Raw genomic sequence first — 20,939 nt, 5'->3', positions numbered from 1 at the left:
ATAGATTTTATTTGTACTCTGGATTATAATAGTAACAATTACTTCTGTCTTGCATTTGCAAATTAAAAATTAAAATTAAAAAGCCTTATTAAATGACAATTTTGGATCATACTATCCTGAAATGAACATCTCATTGTTTCACTTAACATACCCTAGTGCCATGATGGAGAATCTATGGCACGCATGCCACAGGTGGCACACAGGGCTCTCTCTGCGGGAACACCAGCTGTTGCCCCAGCCCAGCTCCACCACAAATGTGCATGTGCCTCCCACTAGCAAGCTGGTCTTCGGGTCTCTGCTATGCATGCACAGGGGATGGGATACATGCAGGGGATATGCACATTGCATTGTGGGGCCTTGTGCAACACCCCAGCCCCATTTTGGCTTATAGGTTGGTGCAGGAGGCTTTCCAGGCCCAAAATGTCCTGCGGGGGGGGCATGTGTGTGAGCCACCCTGTGACCTCTTTTGGCCTAGAAAGATTCCTGCGCCAACCTGGGAACAAAAAAAATGGTGGGGGGGGCACATGGACATGCGGTCACTTTCATCTTTTGTTGTAACTTTTGGCATGTGGTGACAAAAACGTTAACCATCACTCCCTAGTGCTAGGTTTTAATTGATTAAATACTTTTATAAAAGCTTTGATTGAAAATTTATTTTATTATTGAATTTACACTCAATTCTTCTTTAGATTCTATCATTCAAGAGTGCTTACAGTGATTAAAAATATAGTACAAAACATTAAAAATGCAACTAAGCTAATGCTAAAAATCAATTATTAACATAGTTAACAATTACAGATTTGGCCACAGATGTAATGATATCATTTCCCTAAACACTTAAAGAATGAGACAGATATCTTGATCTGCAGATGACACTGCATTCCAAATGCTGGGAGCCACACAGAAGTAAGTTATTTCTTGTTGTCAGCCCTTCAAGTTAAGCCAGGCCAGTAAATAGTTTGATTGGAACTATACTTTATTTAATGTACAAAGACTATGGTAACAAAATCCTGAAAGCCTGGTTGCATTTTGTCTTCCTTCCTTCTTATACACTTCTAAATTAGAATACTGCCAGTCTTTCTTTTTCCTGGGCTTATAGCATGCTTTTGGATTTGTAATTATTTCAGCATAGTTCCGACTACCATTACCTGAAATCATGTCTGTGGCTCTCTTGGTACCCAATAAGCCAAACTTCCATCTTGCTGATCTAGGTAAATATCAGGAGTCTCCAAGACTGGGTGAGTTATCATTTAGTTTTAATATATTCATTTATTAAAAGCTGTAAAGCAGCACCTACTTACACTCTGCATTCGTTCCTTGCTCTTTTAAAATAATGCTTACTGAGAAACACATCTATCATTATGATTAAGTGACTTTTTCTTCAAATCTTTTCGTTTGTCTTCACTCACATTAATTATAACCCATACATATAATGGTCTGGAATGTCTTCAGTTAATTGAGTGGCAAACTATTTTCTTTGCATGCGTTGTTTAACACTGTCAAAGAGATTCGGTCATCAAGAGTGAGGAATAATCACAAATGGTTGGACTGGTAGAAAGCAATTTCCTATGTTCCTAATGAGAGGATAGAAGTGCTATGCTGGTATGTCACAACCCTTCAGTTTCATTTTAAAACTTCAAATACAATATAATTCCTTTAAACTTAATGTAAACTTTGAGATAAAATTGCTATTACTGTTTCTTTTTTAAAATCTTCAAATAGGTCACAATTGATATGTAAGAAAAAAGATATAAAATAATTAGTAATACACATTTTCTCACTTTTATGGGAAAAAAATCTATGGTTCCTAAGAGTTGACACCTATTGGGTGGCACATAATCAATTTTCATTTAAAATATGCATGAAACACCACAATTTTGAATATTATTGCTTAAAAGAACATTATGCAACTCTAGAAAAACATTGTCCTTTCTAACAATTATACATATATCTAAAGAAAAACAAGCTTCATAGAATCTTGCCAGTTTAAATTCCTATGTAATTTAAAACTTTCTTCAACCATATTTTCTTCTAAGGTTTTTATATAGCATGACATGTAATAAGTAACCATTAATTAGAAGGTTCATTATATGAAAACAAAACAACAATAACACAATAATGTCCTGGAAGAATTTTGTTTAATAAAAGTCTTATTTTCAATGACAAGAGAATATCACAAATTATTTCATAGGGAAAAAAATCTGCCTTAATGGCAGAAAGTGGAAAGCAAAACAAAAATGTGTGTGGGAGGGGAAGGAAAGAATTTATAGGCTATGAAACAACTATCAGAAATCATAAAAAATATGCTGAAAGTGACTGCCTACATTTGATGACAACTTTGGGGTTTTTATTTGTCAAAAGTATATTCTCATAAGAAATGTCATAAGGATTTTTTTCTAATTTCTGGACTATAGGAATATTTATTATGTCATGTGTGTGTGTGTATGTATGCCTATATGTCTGTATGTATCTATGTATGGATACAGAAAGAGAGAGATATTCACAAGATAATAAGTACATTGGCAGGTGTGACTAATGAATATATGGAAATGCTTTTATTACAAAAATAAGGTAGTATTAACTTCACAGTATGGAAGAACATAACTATTGCTATTAGACAAGCATACCATCTGCTTGCTATATTTTATATACCTTATGAAATAGACTGAAAGAATCTGTCCTTGCAGAATGAAAATAATCAAATGATTATAACTTACAAAATGGACAGGTTCACATAAAGTGAGAAATTATGTTTAAAACTACAGTGTATAAACCTGTCCTAAATACAATGGATAAATTCATCATTTACGAATTACATAAAATATTGTTTATGAATTGTATAAATAATTATGTAAGTGTTAAATTCAATCATACTATCAGTTGAATGGTTTTAGTATAACTCTGTGTGATTGCAACCCTTCACAACTTTCCATTGTTTTACATTACTTGGGTGGATCCAATGGATCTTTAGATCTTACTGCCTTGAAACTCCTAGTATACTTCATCATAGCCATGTTCAATACAGTTGCTGGGCCTTTTAATTCTGGATAGCTGCAATCCCAGATACAGTGCAGTTATTTTGTCATACTTATAGATAGTGTTATTCCTGCATTTCTACTAGAAGGGGAAAGAAATTGCTCAAAAAGGAGGGACTGCCATTACCTAATTTTGTACTATTACAGTGTGTGTGTGTGTGTGTGTGTGTGTGTGTGTGTGTGTGTGTGAGAGAGAGAGAGAGAGAGAGAGAGAGAGAGAGAGAGAGAGAGAGAGAGAGAGAGAGAGAGAGAGAGAGAGAGAGAGAGAGAGAGAGAGAGAGAGAGAGAATGACAATCCACTGAACTAATCATCGATCATTTCAGGAGCCTTTACCAATATGAAAAGGAGACTAAATAGCTGCAGAAGGAAACTGGAATAGAAACATTGATGCATGTAAATCCTTTAATAAATATTAATTCTTCCTACGTATGCATTTATAATGTATAAAAAAGAGATATTCTTTTTGCAATGACCATGCTGTATTTTCAAAGATAAATTACTTTATCTTAATAACATAAATAAAAGTTGATCAATGTGTAGCTTTTTGTAGAAATAGTCATTGCAAATTACTATTTAGTATGATTGTATCTATCTGTGGCTTTTATCATCATTAACATATTCATTTTATTCCTTGTTCGGTTTATGAAGGGAAACAAAATCTACAACAGTCATTACTTTTCTTCTAATACAATTAAATTTACTTTTATTCTAATACAATTAAATGTACTAATTGTTTAATGCATTTTTTCAAGGTAACATGTTTTCATTGTAATGATGCATTATAAAATGTAATGTTCTAGGCAACTAGCCCTTTCTTAACTTACTGTAAACCATGCCAATCAATTAAGCATTAAAAACATGTTAAGAACATGATCTGATTTTTGTTTGTTCAAAAAGTTATCTCTAACATAATAAATTAAGTTTATCTTATAAACAGATATGTTGTCAAATAAAATCCAACAATCTCAACATATCTAAACTGCAAAGTCTCTATTTCAGTTATATTATATCAGTTAGCAATACTCAGCTAACCTGAATGATCTTGAAAATGTGAAGTGGGATCAGGCTTGTTTACTACTTGTATGAGAGGCAACTAGAAAATCCCAAAATGGGGACATTGAAAACAATAACAAAAAGGTAATAGGAACAGACAGTAACAGAAGATGGTAACAGATGACCTATTTCTCTATTGCTACTAGGAAAGCAGCATGGACATTCTATGTAATGATTAGGAATTGGGATTAACTCAAGGGAGATTTTGTCTGTCTGTCTGTCTGCCTGCCTGCCTGTCTGCCTGTCTATCTGTTTGTCTATCTATCTCATATTGTTTTAAAGATACAAATTATTATTGAAAGATAATATTAAAAATAAACTATAAATTATATTGCTACATATGATTATTGAACAAAACCACCCATAGTTCTAGAGATACAAATGACTACACTCAAATTATCCTACATTATGCAAAGATCTGGCTCTCTGAAGAATGTTCTAAAGCTGGGGGAAGTAGAAGGAAAGAGAAGAAGATGACACCCAGCAAAGTGAATGGATTCAGTTACAGTGGCAATGAATGCACTTTTGGAAAACCTGAAAGACCAGATTGGGAGTTGTCATGGAGAAATTCTATTTATGTGGCTACTAAGTGTTGACAATAACTTGATGACACATAATCAATCAATCAATCAATCAGTCAGTCAGTCAGTCAAGGTACTTAAATATAAAATATTTATTACTAACTTCGTAAGAGCATGAGAAGATAACTAATCTACAAAATACTGATGTTTTGTTCCCCATATCACAATACTTATAGAGTGATGACTAACATGTTTTAAAGAAAACCAAAATCTATTCTTGAGAATACATCTTACATTAAATAAGGCAACAATAAGAGATTGTTTCTTAAGGTGAACTGAAGGACACCCAAAATTGCATGTGCCACTGCATCCTGGACCAGTTGCACCTTCTGGATGGTCTTCAAGAACAGCCGTGTGCAGAACACAGTAGAGGTATTTGAGAAGGCATTACAAGCCACATATTGTAGCTCTCAACCACATTTGGTAGGAAAACTAGATCTAGGTTACTCACAAATATAAAGATTGTGAATAATTGTTTAATAAATTCCAGCACAGAATTAAAATACATCTCTATATTTTACAGAATTAGTATTTATCAGTATTATCTTAAATTTTATCTTTATTTTTACACAAAATGTCTACATGTTTAAATGTAAGCTTTTGAGTCTCATTGTAGTGGCAGTTATACATTTAATCAATTAATTAATGTGAAATTACAATGAGAGCTAATTTACTATTCTAATGCATGATGCAATAAATCAGGCACATGCAGTGGAGCTGGCAGAAGCCAAATTTCCCATTCTGTCTTTCACACAGTAGTTCTACCCAATAAACACACTATAACATATTTTGGTTGAAATGCAAACTGCATCATAAAATTAGGGAAAACATAAGGATTCGCCATATAACTACATTTGTATTCTTGCACAGATATGAACTAGTTAAGTTTTCATTAAAATGTAAATTAAAACTTGAATCTTGCCTCTACATTCCTGGGTTACAGAATAATTAGGATTAGGTGGCTATTTCCATCATAGAGGAATCAGTGTATTGGTGACTCTGGTGTATACAAGAAATGTTGTGGACACTAGTTTACCATTGATGTACTGATTATCCCAGAAATGTGTTCTAGGATAATTCAAGGAATGGTTTTCTTTCCATTGAAAACAATGAGTTTATTAAAGGCATAATGTATAGGTACATTACTCATGAATATGCTGCATTGTTATATAGGCTTATATGGAAATAAATTGTATTAAATTCATTGGGATAATTTACAAATTGACATATATAGGAACGTGTGCTAAAATACGTTATGTAGTTTTATATTGGTTAAACATTACTTACTTGTCCTTATCTTTTTCACATTAGTTGTTTGATTACTTTAGCATGAAATGTCATAGGACTTAATGAAATGAGCTGGCTGATTATGATGATCATGTTATACAAGGAAAGAGAAAGAGAGATATTGTTTTTGTATTTACTGAACTATCTTGGGCATTCAGGTATCCAGATAAATTCAAACTCTGAAAGTATGCAGTTTTACTTAATAGTGAATGTAACTAGCAATTACTATTCTACATATCCTATAAAGAAAAGAAACACAGAAAAAATGAGACACAGTAATAAACTTATTAAATCATATTAAGTGAGAAGAGAGTTGTTTCAAAAATGATACAATTCTATTAATCTATATTTAGCTGCATGCTCCTAGAATGTAAACAAATAAATTCCCCTTATGGCATCTATGTACTCAGCCATGGCCTCTCATTGGCTCTGTGTATATAGGTAGTACTCACTTAATTATCATAGTTGGGACCAAAATCTTAGTCATTGACCATATTATTGCATTATTCAAGGATAGCAATTCTAAGACTTCCTGGTTGCAGTTGTTAAGTGATCTCTCAGATCAATAGGCAGAAAAAGTAAAAGTGTTTCCTGCTGAAATCCTCCAGTAAGCAGACCTTTCACTTTTAAATGTTCCTGCAGTCTACCAAAGGATTTCTGTCCCACACTATGCATGGAGAGGACATTCTGCATGGCACTGCATGAATGGAAATTGTCAGGATTCCATCTCTATTCCTATACGTCAATGGAGATTCTCAGTCATCCAGATCATGGCTGCCCCAAAGGTGCTTTTCAAAAAGCAACTGAACTTTCTTTGCTTTTTCTTGAAGACGATTCACTTTTCATCCAAGAAACATCCTCACTTCTGACTGAATGCTGGGGAATGGAAGAATTTATATTCCTTGCAATCAACTGGTTGTTAGCACTTTGAGGGTGGGTCATTAGCTCTCTGAGAGTCATTGAAACTCCTTGGGCACAGACAAACCGGAAAGGAAAGAAAGGAAAGGCGATAGAGAAAGGCAAAGGAGGATTTTTAGAGAAACGTTGAAAGACTGTAGGAATTTGTTTTGGAGGGAGGAATGACTGGCAATTTAAATGGCTAACATGGAACTGTTAGTTTGGCTAAAGATCTTAAAAGGCTTAGTTTATAAATTGTCCGAAGTTCATAAAGCACTTAAAATGTGATTCAAGGGAAGAGTACTGAAGAAGAGGACAGGATCAAGATGTTATTTACCGATCACAGCGACCACTCAAAGAGGTTGAAGAAAAGTCAAAGGATTATTAGTTAGAACAAGACCACCTGTCACTTTATTTAATTTAACTAGAAAAGCAGAAAATCTTGCAACTAATATCTGCAAACCTGTAATAGCCCTAGAAGTATGAATGATAGGTAAAGATTAAAAAAATGCATATACCTGCATGCTTAGAGTTGAAGTTAAAAAATGTTCTCAGTTGTATTTATAAAGCCATGTCTTACCAAACGGGAGAAAAGCCTTGTTTGTATTTATATATAGTTAGAAGCAGCAAATTATAACTGTAAGTTTGAACCTGAAGAAACTAAATTATTTCTGATATGTATTTTATCAATACAGTAATTTAATGGTTTGCATTCGTAAACAAGAATTGTGTAAAATCTCACACTGGTTGTATTTTAAGTATTTTGTATTACCTCAGAACAGTGGTTAAATTCAAATTTTTTACTAACGGTTCTATGGGCGTGACTTGGTGGGCATGGCTTGGTGGGCATGGCGGGAAAAAATACTGCAAAATCTCCATTCCCTCCCCACTCCAGGGGAAGGATATTGCAAACTCTCCGTTCCCACCCCACTCTGGGTCCAACCAGGGGCAGTATTTGATGGTTCTGTGAACTACTCAAAATTTCTGCTACCAGTTCTCCAGAACCTGTCAAAACCTGCTGAATTTCACCCCTGCCTCAGAACATAAAAAATTCTCTATATGCTAGAAATCCTAACTATAAAATATAAATAAAATTATTAACTATTGTAATCTTATATTGCAAATATATAAAATTACAGTTCAAATATAAGTTTCACAGTATCAGTCACAAATATATTTTGTCAAACTTTGGGTGATACCATATTTCCAACTTTACCGACTACATACTTAAATGTATTTCTTAAAATTGTTTTTAAATTATATTTTATCTCATTTTGAATTGTTTTAATGGTAGAAAAGTTATATAATAATAAATAAGTAAATAAATGATGAAAAGAGAGAAAGAGTACAAGTCTTATACTATTATTTCTAGGCATATGGAAATATAATAATGGATATATTGGATATTATAATGGATATAATAATGGAAATTATATATCCATTATAATGGAAAGGGTTATTTTTTGTGCTCTTTTCTAGCTTTCATCCAGATACAAAAATGAAGATAGAACACATATACACTGAAAAAAATATGATTTACATTTTGGTATGCACATAATAATGGATTACATTCATAGCAATTATAACAGATTTGTCAGATGGGTCATTCTTTTATGAAGAATCATATTTGTATTAAATGAAATACAGCTTGCATTATAGTTTGCATTGCTCACCCAGACCCTAAAAGATACTTTGAATAATTTCAACTTTAAATCTAAAAATATATTCTTCCATTTTTTTTCATTAATTGACTATGCAAAATTAAAAAGAAGAACAATGGAATAGTTAAGAATAGAGAATAGAAAAGTTAGGAAATATAGAAAGGTAACAAGAAAAAGTGAACATATCTAAGACTGACTACTGCTAGAAGTAATGATGTATTTGAAAACTGATCACAGGTCTGCAACTAAAAAGCTGTTTGATTATTTTCATCTAATTTCCATGTATTTTGGTGTGCTGAAAACAAATAAAATATTGAAAAAACTCCTAGATGTCATGATTTGCCACAACATGCAAAATTGTCTTCAAATTTATCATTTTTTTAATTTTTGGTACTTTTTATATTAACGGTTTTTAACCAAATTTAAAGTGCAAATTACTATTAATTAATTCACACAAGTGCATTTAAGATATAAAATGCCAAAAAAACCTTAAAGGGTTTGTCTGAGTTATGTAAAATAATATAGCACTATAAATCTGATGGTCAGCAATAAATACATAAGCTAAGCAAGTTTTAAGTCTGTGCTTCTAATGGTAGAGGGGGTTAATATTCCTGAAGAATCTGGTGGGAGGGTGTCACAGGGCAGATAGCAGCATCTCCAGTATCTCCAGCATCTGCAGGGGGTGTGACCAGCACTCCTGTACAGACACATAGCTGCTCTCTCCTGCATGCCACACTTGTGCACGAATCATCATCAGGTTCTTGGTTCTAGGCTGTTCACACACTTTTTCATCGCAATTCATGTTAGCTTGTCATTCTTTAACCATTATGTTATGGCACCGCAGGTGTATTAATTCACCAGACAGTTTCTGTTTCACCTGTGGTGAATATACAGTGTTGAAGCAACAGCAGAATATTACAGACTTTGTAAAAAAAAGTATACTTTGTATACTTTGAAATAAAAATTGGAAATCAAGATAAAGTTTGGGTGCCTTATAATGTGTGCAAACGGTGTGTTGAGGACCTCCAAAACTGGTTCAAGGGTAAGAAAAAATCTTTCCGTTATGGGATTCCTATGGTATGGCAAGAGCAAAAGAACCATAGTGATGACTGTTACTTTTGTTCATGTGATGTGAAAGGGTTTAATTCCAAATGGAAGCATTCCATTTCATACCCCAATCTTCACTCAGCAATTCGTCCCTATCCCCCATGGCACAGATATACCAGTACCCAAGCCCCTGCTACCTTGGAAGAGATACCTAGCTCCGATGAAGGTGAAGTCATACCTGAACCAGATGATGAATCAAGTTCTGACTTTGGAGATGATACAAGACCAAAAAAATTTCTCAGGAGGAGATGAATGATTTGGTAAGAGACTTGAATCTTCCCAAAGATGCCGCTGAGTTACTCGGATCAAGGCTGAAAAGCAGGAATTTATTGTTGCCAGGAGTGTCATCTTCATGGTTCAGACATTGTGAAAAGGAGTTCACCCAGGAAGACAAGTTGGTTTATCACATTGAGGTCGAAGATCTGATGGGTCAATTTAAAATCCGATATCATTCAGAGCAATGGCATTTTTTTAATAGATTCTTCAAAAAAAAGTTTCAAAGCAGTTTTACTCCACAACGATTTTTACGCTTCCATACCTGTAGGTCATTCCGTACACTTGAAGGAAACCTACGATAACTTGGAATTGGTTCTTCGTAAGCTTAAATATGAAGACCATGGTTGGCAAGTGTGTGGGGACTTGAAGGTCTTGTGCATGCTACTCGGGCAACAAGCTGAGTATACCAAATACTCTTGTTTTCTGTGTCTATGGGACAGTCGAGATCGACAAAACCACTGGACCAAGAAGAGTTGGCAGCCGAGGGTGCTAACAGTCGGAGAAAAAAATGTCCTCCAAGAAACTTTGATACCTTCCCATAAAGTTCTTCTACCACCTCTCCACATAAAATTGGGATTGATGAAGCAATTCGTAAAATCACTTCCAAGAGATGGAAAATGCTTCAAATACTTGGTCTGTCCATGCCTGTCGGAGGCAAAATTGAAGGAAGGTGTGTTCGTTGGACCAGACATTAGAAGACTTACAGTTGATCAAGAGTTTGTCAATACCATGACGGATCCTCAAAAAGAAGGGTGAATTGCATTTAAAGAAGTCGTACAGAAATGTTTAGGCAATAACAAAGATCCTCACTACAAAAAGATCGTCGGAAGAATGCCGACGAAAGCATTTCAAGCTTTAGCTTGCCAATGAGTTTGAAAGTGCATTTCATCCAGTCCCACCTTGACTACTTTCTTGAAAATTTGGGAGCTGTGAGTGAGGAACAAGGTGAACAATTCCACCAAGACATTAAAGAGATGGAAAGGAGATACCAGGGAAAATGGAGCATTACAATGATGGCAGACTACTGTTGGTTGCTTCAGAGAGACATTCCAGATGCTACTCACAAGCGAAAATGCACCAAGAGGAGCCTCACAAGGAAGAAAAATCTAGTTTAGATTCTAGTAGGTGAGCTTATTTCAAAAAGGGATTTTCATGAAAATATTGTAATAAAACTTTAATTTTATAAGTCTATTTCCGTTTATTTTGAGGTATTGCCTTATTTAACATAGTTACCTAAATTGTCAGGAAATGTGATGTCCTATGACAAAATAGAGGTCATTTTCAGATTCAGCGCACCAAAAAACATAAATATTACGTGGAATAACCAAAACAGCTCTCAATTATTATTTTTTTGCAGACCTGTGTAATGGATCAATTCACATTACATGGGATATGATTCTGTGCTGCAGATATAGTATCTGCCACATTTTAAAGATAGCAAGAAGATGAATTGGCATAAACAGATGTAAATTTTTATGTTGATAGCAAGGAGAAAACTTAACAATCTGAATGGAGGTCAGCTTTCAGTTAGACAACAAGTCTAGAACCCAATACAGGAATAATTCTGATGCCATGAGCTTGGAATTTCTCAGTTATATTTATTAGACAAAAGCTAATGTATAGTTAAGTAAGTTTAAACTTAACAGAATGTGAATTCTCTATGAGACTATGCTGTCAGAAAAAAACTAAGTATGAATTTTATTCATCTAACCTGAAGCTATGATTTATAAAAACAACGGAAAATTAATCAAGACAAATGTAGTTTATTTCTTGAGGAATTGATATATTGATAAATTGATAAATTGATATAGGAAACCTTTTCTTTCTTAAACAAAATACAATGGTAAATAAATTATAGATAGTGAAATGATTAAGATAGCTCTGCTAATTTGCTGTTATTGTAGTAATTGCTTTTAAAAATTATTTTCTTATTACTTTCACAAAGATATTTATCACTTTAACAGCTGACAAATTGTCTACTTGTTTTATTAACTAGCACATACTAGAATTAGGGTGTCAAGTTTTAGAATAGCATGTGATGAATTTGTGTATAATTTGCCTTTTTTATAAACATTGTTCTATTTAAAGGGTTATTTTCTAAATGTCCTGATGTCATATTTCTTTCATTATATAGTAGCATAAGGTTTGGCTTAATAATAAGGCAATGTTACATCCAATGGTGTACATTTTAATATAGTCATTAGCAAGACTTCAAACAACTACATTAAATTACACAAATGAACCCTGAGATTAAGAAAAAGTTGCAAGATGATATGGATGTACATGATCTGAACCAATGAACTGTGGCCTGAAATGATGTAACAAAATGGGCAGCATTAAGTGGAAGGTTAAACCTACTTGCATCTCGGTTCATTAAACGCAGTTAAAGTGCAAATTCCCTCATTCTGACAGTAGTAATCACAAGGGTTCACTTTCTGGTCACAGCGCTGATTTTTAAACCCCACAGAGCATCTGCAGAATTTCAGTAAAATACAGCTAAATAAATAAATATTCTCCCTTTGGTTTTTTTTTTTTTTTTTTTTGCTGAGTATCTTTTAAATGCAAATACATAGCTGATAAAATGAACAATAAGCAAATATGCTCCACCTGATCATGGTAAGTCCAAACTATTAGTGTTCATTAAATCTCACTGATAGCTTGGAAAACCAAGCTAATGTGGGTGCAATTCTGCCAAGCACAGAACAGAATCAACGGAATCAAGTTGATCCCTCTTCTATTGTGGCAGACAACAAGTATGCACTTTGTAGTGCCTGACAGTCTGTCTGTAACCTTCAAATATCCCTGGCTGAATGTTACCTAAATTCTGAGTTACGTTTCGGACCAATTGAGTACGCTGACATCCCACATGTAATAGTGCCCCAATTTATCAGGTTATTATCCAAGACAAAGGACAGAAGTTAATAATTCCATATGCTGTCACTGCACCCATATTAGAATTATGATCCTGCCTGAGGAAGGCAAATATAATCTGTTCTCATGGAAGCACATGTTAAATTCCTTAGTTTTTAAATAATTTGTAATAAATAAACACATTTGTTTATTTATCACCCAACAATGATGCATTCAGAAGAATATCATTACATCCAAATATCTGACAATCTTTTCTTATAACAAAACAATTATGGATTCTTTTAATGAGCATTCTAAGTGCAATGACATTGAAATGTTTCACATACATTAAAATTAGGATACTCAGTTTAGACTTATTTCATACAGAACCATTTACAAGAGTGAAATGCACTTTTATAATTACCATAACACAATTGCAATATATGTTTAAAGACTACACATCAAAAGGTCACATCATTTGGATAACTGTGATTTAAGAATTAATTTAAAATTTGGGTTTTAAAGGCTTCCTTAGTACAATACTATTTTTGCAACATTGCAAGTGTTATTCATAAATATGTTAATAAAATATATATTTATCTTTGAACAATACAATCTATATAATAATTAAACATAGAAATAGTATCATTTAGTTAGGTATGCCATTCTGCTATCCTTGCCATTGACAATTGTCAAAACCAAAGCCAAACCTGCAGCAAAATTTCATTATCACAGCATCACTCTGAAAGAAGAAATTATATTGGCAAAGTGGCATTAGGAATCATGTAGATATAAAAATGCCCAAATTATTTCATAATACTCACAGACAGACAGGTATATTTGTCTCTATATCCAACTTGCAGGTTGCACCATTGTAGCAATAGCCATCACATAATTGGCAGCTGGATGCAATTTTTCCATTTGTGCAGCTATGATTTGTGGGAGGAAAACATGTCACTGTTAACTATGCCATTGTCGATGAATGGGGTGCTTCAGTCATTCTTTTTTTTTTAATAGCATGTTAAATTACTTTCTTTGGTTAATGAAGAAAGCTATTACAGGCTGCTCATCTTAAATTAGCATGGTTACTCAATCAATTATATGTTTGCCATGTTCAACAAACTATGCAGCAAGATCAGAGGTCTTGGCTTGGGGAGTAGTTGTTATAATAGATGTTGACAATTTCGTTGTTTACCACCAGATGAGTGATTCTAGTGACCAGAAACAATAGCTTTACTTGCTTTTAATATCCTGATAACTTAAAGGCATGTATATTTACACAACGTGAGATCTTTATCTCACTAATAACATTATTATCAAGGGAGTAGAAGTATGAATGATTTCCATCTCTGTTTCCAGTGATAGTTTAATAACGCAGAAGTAATGAAAATAATTGATTGTAAAAAACCCACCACAGAATATTGAATATGTTGTGAGGAAGGTTAAAATATTTGGAGAAATGGTGGACTTAAAAATAAATGAAGATGACAATATTGACCAAGAATATGAATGTGGAAGACCAGAAGAAATTGGAAATTAAAACTGATCCTAAAGTTGTGAAAAAGGTACAGTACTTGGAGCTGATTCTTACTGATAAAAATTCTAAGCTATATAAAAATAATTATGTTAAAATATGGAAGGAGATAAAATCAGATTGAAACAGATAGGAAAAACTAGATTTGTCATTGATGAGAAGAATTTCATTAATTAAAATTAATGTACTTCCTAGAATGTTACTTCTATTCCAGAACTATACCGATATTGATTAAATATTTTTCTTTTAAACAGTGGCAGAAAGATACTGTATATCAGGGATGTAAAACTGGCAGCTTGTGGGTCAGATGTATCATGCACAGTCCAGGCCCACTCCAGCTCCACAAAGGGAAAAACATCACAAAAATCATGTGACTGCAACATGACACCGTGAGTTTGACACCCGTGATGTATATCTAAATTTATTTGGGAAAAAAAGTCTTAAATATAAGCTTTTACAGGATGCTAAAGAAAGAAGTAGTCTGGGTTAAATTATATTATGATGATTGTTGTTTGGTATGTTTAAAAGATTGGATAATGTTGAAAAACTTAAGGTTGTTAAACATTGAAGATTCTGATTTGAGAATTGGATGGTATGCTTACTTGTGATATGACAAAGTAAAAGTTAATCTTAGGTTTAAGAATCATATCGTTAGGCAATCAATTGGCCATGCATGGTGGAAATATAAAAAAAGATTGGTTGACAAAGTGCCACTTTGAATATCACTGCATGAAGCAGTACATAGAAAAGAGATGTTATTGGAATGTAAATGGATGATGTATCAGGATTTGAAAAGGGGGAACTTAAGATAACAAGAAAACAACTAGTAGGTGAAGGTTTGTTTGCGATTGGTGCAATTATTATATAATTTTTGAAGGATTTAAGCTTGATAAAAAGTTTTGTTTTTGCAACAATTAAATCTGAATTAGATATCATGTTCTGGAGATGACCACTTGATTGCTAAAGCATATAAAAGTTACTTAAGATGAATTTGGAAGAATAATATGTCAAAGATTGTATGGTAAAATGGCTGAATTTTTTTGCATGTAACATAACACTAGATAATGGAGAATGTATGGACCAATGTTTTAAAATTTACTTGGAATTATAGTTTGAAAGAAATTTTTTATAAAATGTTGTATCATTGGTATTTGACCCCAGAGAGAGGAGCAAAAATATATAGAGGGATTTCTAACAAGTGTTGGATTAGATTAGATTAGATTAGATTAATTGGAAATGTAATCAAAATCCAGGGACATTTTATCATATGTGATGGTCTTGTAAACATGTTAAAAAATACTGGATAAACATAGTAATGATAATAAAGAAAATATTGAAAATATAAATATGAATTAAAGCTGAAGCTTTTCTTTTAGGCATTATTATCGAAAACAGTTTGGGACACTTTTTTTACACGGTGACTGCTGTTAGGATTGTACTTATGATTGTACATGGAACTGGAAATGAAAAGATGTGCCAAATGTTGACAGTTGGGAGGGGGTGGGGTGGAAATTCGGAGGGAGAAAGTTTTGATGTTTTTGTGTGCATGTGCACTTTCACAAATGCAGCTTTGCACATGTGTGCACATGTATGTGTTCATTTACCACTTCCGTGGCCTGGTTCTGAATTGGATTGTAGCCTGGCACTGGGCCACGGAGTGGGGGGTTGCGGACCCCTGGACTAGATAACTTTCCTGGAAGCCATGTGTGGACTTTCTATATGTTAAATACAATAACAGATGGTTAACAGAGAGATTTGATGATTAGTGTAATCGTTGAGATAATCTGTTGACTTTTTTTTTCTTTTTTTACATATATGTTATGATTAGATGTTGGGTAGACTTGATCATTGGACAGAGACTTCCTCATCTGGAATATTTATTTAATACAATAGTTTTGTTAAAAAAGAATAGGAAAGGTTACAATTATTTGTAGAAACATTATATAAGGAGAGGAGAACCTATCAGGTTTTTTAAAATTTACTTTTCAGCATCTAGCCGGGGTGGATTTTTTAAAATCCAAATATTTTTTTAAATATTGTTTTTATATTTATGTTTAATGATAATGTTTCTGTTTAATGTTACTATTTGACATTTAAGATTTTCTTTCTTTTTTGTACACAAAATATTTTTTTCTTATTGTTAGTGTTAGATGTTCATTTTTCTATTTTTCTGTTTTGTATTTTATTCTTGTTGATAAAAGAAAATAACTTTTAAAAAAAGAAAAAATAATGAAAAATGTACTATCCAACGTATGTGATCTTCATATATTCTACAATAGCTATTAAAGGCCAATAATTCTTCTAAAATTGGAAGTAATACTTGGTTTTTCAGTTTTATGGAGACAAATCTGATATTAACATGAATTTCCAAAAATGACATTAAATTAAATTTTAAATTCCTGGTATATTTCTTAACAAAATCAAGTAGCAAAGTGCACTACATTTTAAATAATGCTCTTGTATAGATGTGTGTTTGGAATTATCATTTTGATTTTCTCTACCCTTTTAGTTTTCCATTCAGTTAAAACTGGCATATACAGTATATATTTTAATTAATTTCTCATGAAAGGCAAAACATAAATATTTTAATCTGCAAATTAATTACTATGGGACATTTACAATATGGAAAATGTATAATTAAAATATTTTCCCACAATAATAAATCTATACACATATTTTTATAATAGAGCAGATGGTTACTGCAAATTGTACATTAAGGTATACTATTCAGAGAACATCCAAAATTCCCTATGTGGTTTCATTAAATCTACTGAATTAATTATCGATACTGTATGTAATAGATTTTTGATTAAAAATCTTTTTTTTTTGCTGCAGTAAAAAAAATTACATTTCCAACTATTCAATTACATGATTTATCACAGCTTTAACTTACTTGCACATTATGTCATCATTTTTCTTGTCTATGATGCATTGACCTCCATGACATTTTACACATTTGTCTATTTCACATTTTACACCTTCATATTGTAGAGGACAGAAACATTCTATGCTGCCATCATCAGCAGTGATGCAAGATTCAGAATTAACACAATAATGGTGGCAAATATCTGCAATGAATACACACATATACATGCATAAGATATAATACAATTATCCTCTTATAAGCATATTAATAAATTGATTGAATCAATAACTATTTTAATAAGTTATCAAAGATTTTCTTTATAGGACACATATATAGCTGAACATATACGCATATACACATTTATATTTATTCATTTCAAAGGCATAATCTAATAGATTATTTAAAAATATTCAGAACGAGACAAAAATTTCCTCAACATTTTTTAAAGACACTTTTCTTAAATCATAAGAATGTTCCTTTATGGATTTTTTTTTGAACATTTGCCATCATTTTTCCCCTTCCCCAGCAATCCAAGAATGATTTCTGATCTAAAGCAAGTGGATGCTAACACAATTCTTGTTCACAATTACAAAAGGAAACAAAAAGGAAACAAACAAACAAAAACAAACAATAGGTGCTGCAATTTATTTAGAAGGCTGAAGAAAACAGGCAAGTGGAAACTATATTCTATAATCTCAGTTTCACTAAAGAGAGTGATTCAATTTCCACTTCCTGAATGATCTCAGTACCGCCAAGTTTTCTGTGAAAGAAAAAGCTAAGCCTTGTATTTCTGTGATATAACATTTGTCTCAGGCTCATTTATTGTAGATATGTCTATGTAAACCTTGGTGCTTGTGCATGCATTCAGATATTCATGTATACATATACAAATGTGGATATGTAAGAACACTGCCAACTCTCCAAACTGTATTAATGAAGATGGAACTATAACATATTAAATATAAATAGAAGAGGAAGGAAAAGACGGGCAAAGTATGGTTCGGTGAAAATGAGATCGTCAAGAAGAATGCTAAGCGATTAAAGAACAAAATGCAATGTAGTATGGTCAGTGTAAGTAAATATGTTTTGAAAGTACAGAAATATATGTAGTTTTTCTTATTTCCTGACATTATCTTCACCTTACTTCTTTTTAAGTTTTTCTTGTATTTTGCATGATGTTGTTTACTTTGAAAGGCAATGGGATGATGAGGAAATGAATGTAGGCAGTTTTTTCTGGCTGGACTGGACTTGCTACTTTTTCATTATGGCACCAACTTATTCTTTGAACTGCATTCCAGGTGTGCTGTGTACCTAATTCAGAATTAATGAGAATATACACATGTGCACACATGCACGCACCCACTCACACCCTTGTGTTTGGAAACTTTTATTATTCTCCAGACAATATATTATTAATATGTATTCACTTTTGAAAATTGGCAAAAACATGGCTGATGCATTTGTTCTTCCTAGTGATTTGTTTTAAGTGCCTATTTTAGCATTTGGTATTTAAATCTCCAGAGTTTGTAATCTATATATATCTACATACACACACACACACACACACATACATATATTCCAGAAGCTGACAATCTCCTTGTAATCTTGTTTTATGGTTGTTATTTAAAGCAGACACTATTGCAGTTAATGTTGCAACTATCTTGTATTTTATGAGATAGACATTATTGTGTGTAATAATGGCCAATATAGAAGGTTAGGGTTGCTTCCCTCCTCCAAAGATTTGTCTTTCTAAAAGAGAAGATAGATTTGTAGTCAAAAGGAAAGCTGCAGATATACTATATAAGAGCTGGTTCTAAAATGTTTGGACATTTTAGCCATTTAATGTTTTCTTACTCCTTTTCAAAAATTAAAGAATGTTTTTTTTCCATACAGGTTTCAGGAGTTCTGGGGGTTCAAAATGGAGCTTAAAATAAAAGCAATTTTTATACACACAGAGAGAGATGGGCTGCCAGCGGTTCACACTGGTTCTCCTAAGCTGGATGTTAATTTTCTGAGTAGTTCGGAGAACCGATTGTTGGAAGAAATCTTTTCCCACTTTACAGGGCTAATCCTGCAAGGGAGGCAGGAAGGAAACATTCTGTAATTCCTGTATTTCTAGCCTAATCCTTATCTTAATTGCCCTGCTGCTTTCGGTGTTTTCAGAAACTGCCTCTTGGTTAAGCTTATTACGTTGTAAGCCTTAGCAGCCTTTCTGCCTGTAGACCGAGCTTCTCTGGAGTCACTCCCGCCCAGAGATTTTTGTGATACTTTTATTCCTGGGGCTTGACTTATTAAAGATTGTTAAAGGGTTGTTTTAAGCTTTTTGGAGTATACTTCCAACACAGCTGGAACAGCTATTTAGAGAAGGGTTGGCATAGTCTTAGAAGAAATGGCTGAGAGGCAGGATGCAAGGTTGGCATTCTGTCTAATTTTTTTTACTGCCTTTGTGGAGGCATGTGATCTTTCCTTAAATCTGGATGATTATTTAAGGATATCTTGTGAGGGTGAGAGAGAGCAGCTGGTATCTGTAAGTGGTACAAATGGATCTAAGGATTGTTTCTCCTGGGTGGGAAGAGGAAACTGTGCTTTGTCAGTTCACCGAGCACAGTGATCTCTTGTCTATGGGAATTCTTCAGTCATCCAGGTCATGGTTGTCCCAAGGGTGCTTTTTCCAAGAGGCAACTGGTCTTTCTTGGTTTCCAGAAAGTTCAGTTGCCTCTGAAAAAGCACTTTTGGGACAGAAGTCTCTTGCATTGCTTCGGAGTGGGCAAGGCACATGGTTGCTCACTAATAATGAGTGGATCCTCCTTCCAATTTGTTTCAGTTTTCTCTCATGATAATATGGCATAGTAACATGGCACTAATTGTAGAAAGTTAGCACCCACCCAACTCCTAAAAGAATGAAATATTTTGAGAAATATTAAAAAGGAAGAATATATTTCCATGAATGAGAAATGGAGAAACATGTTTTCTTTCTTTCCTTAATAGCCCAAAGAAGATGTCAGCACTTGAGATAAAGAGATAGATAGCTTTATTCATAGGCAAAACTTCCCTGCAGCAAGGTCTGAACAAAGACAGAATGGCATTAGCCCTCACTCAAGATTTTAATTTGTTAATTTGTCTCTTTAGCTCATTTTGTAGCCCAAATGCATCCACCCACTTTTTGGAGAGCTTAAATGACCTCTCTGCTAAAGGGTTTCATTTTATGAGCAATGGTAACTTGGCTGCTGATAGTTATCCTTGTATTTTAACTATTTTAATTCCTCTGCTCTGGCAACCTGCCTGATTTGTAACTCTGGGTTGCAGGTATTGCTGAGGAAAAAGAAGGTATTCAGACAGAATGGTTTAGGTTTCCATAACGGCCGTGACTAATTGATCTTCAGTGTGTATTTCCCCATTTTTAATCTAATAACTGGTATTTAGGGCAGCTTTTTGCAAGCAAAGAAGCTTTTTGTATTTTTGTACAGGTAATCCTTGACTTACAACAGTTCATTTAGTGACCATTCAAAGTTACAATCGCACTGAAAAAAGTGATATGACTGTTTTTCACACTTACAACCATTGCAGCATCCCCACAGTCATGAGAGGCGAAGCGCCCCTCGGTGTAAGTGACATCGAGTTGGCCATGACCACCCAACCACTCAGCCATTAGGGCAGAGAACCAGTTGTTAAAAAATTTGCAGCCCACCGCTGCACACACACAAACATTATTAAAGCATTATGATAAATAAATAAAATATAAATATAATATGTCATACCTGTTTTGTTATTATATTTGTCTGAGAAAAGGA

The 20,939-nt window shown here is 33.4% G+C and overlaps 1 protein-coding gene across 1 annotated transcript in view; it reads right to left on the bottom strand.

Annotated features, from left to right (window-relative positions):
* Positions 1-20,939, bottom strand: part of LRP1B (LDL receptor related protein 1B) — a 939,689-nt gene that overhangs the window by 11,635 nt on the left and 907,115 nt on the right. The window contains exons 85-87 of the mRNA XM_087710921.1: positions 17,176-17,350; positions 13,573-13,677; positions 12,257-12,370 (exon numbers count right to left, since the gene is read on the bottom strand). Coding sequence (XP_087567047.1) covers positions 12,257-12,370; positions 13,573-13,677; positions 17,176-17,350 — 394 coding nt within the window. The remainder of the gene's footprint in view (positions 1-12,256; positions 12,371-13,572; positions 13,678-17,175; positions 17,351-20,939) is intronic.

The sequence above is a fragment of the Thamnophis sirtalis genome, unplaced genomic scaffold, assembly GCF_051295495.1.
Source record: "Thamnophis sirtalis isolate CommonGarterSnake01/CBP01778 unplaced genomic scaffold, rThaSir2_p1.2 scaffold_1, whole genome shotgun sequence".
Taxonomy (NCBI): Eukaryota; Metazoa; Chordata; class Lepidosauria; order Squamata; family Natricidae; genus Thamnophis; species Thamnophis sirtalis.
The sequence above is the reverse complement of the archived record's forward strand: the minus strand, read 5'-3'. Positions and strand labels throughout refer to the sequence as shown.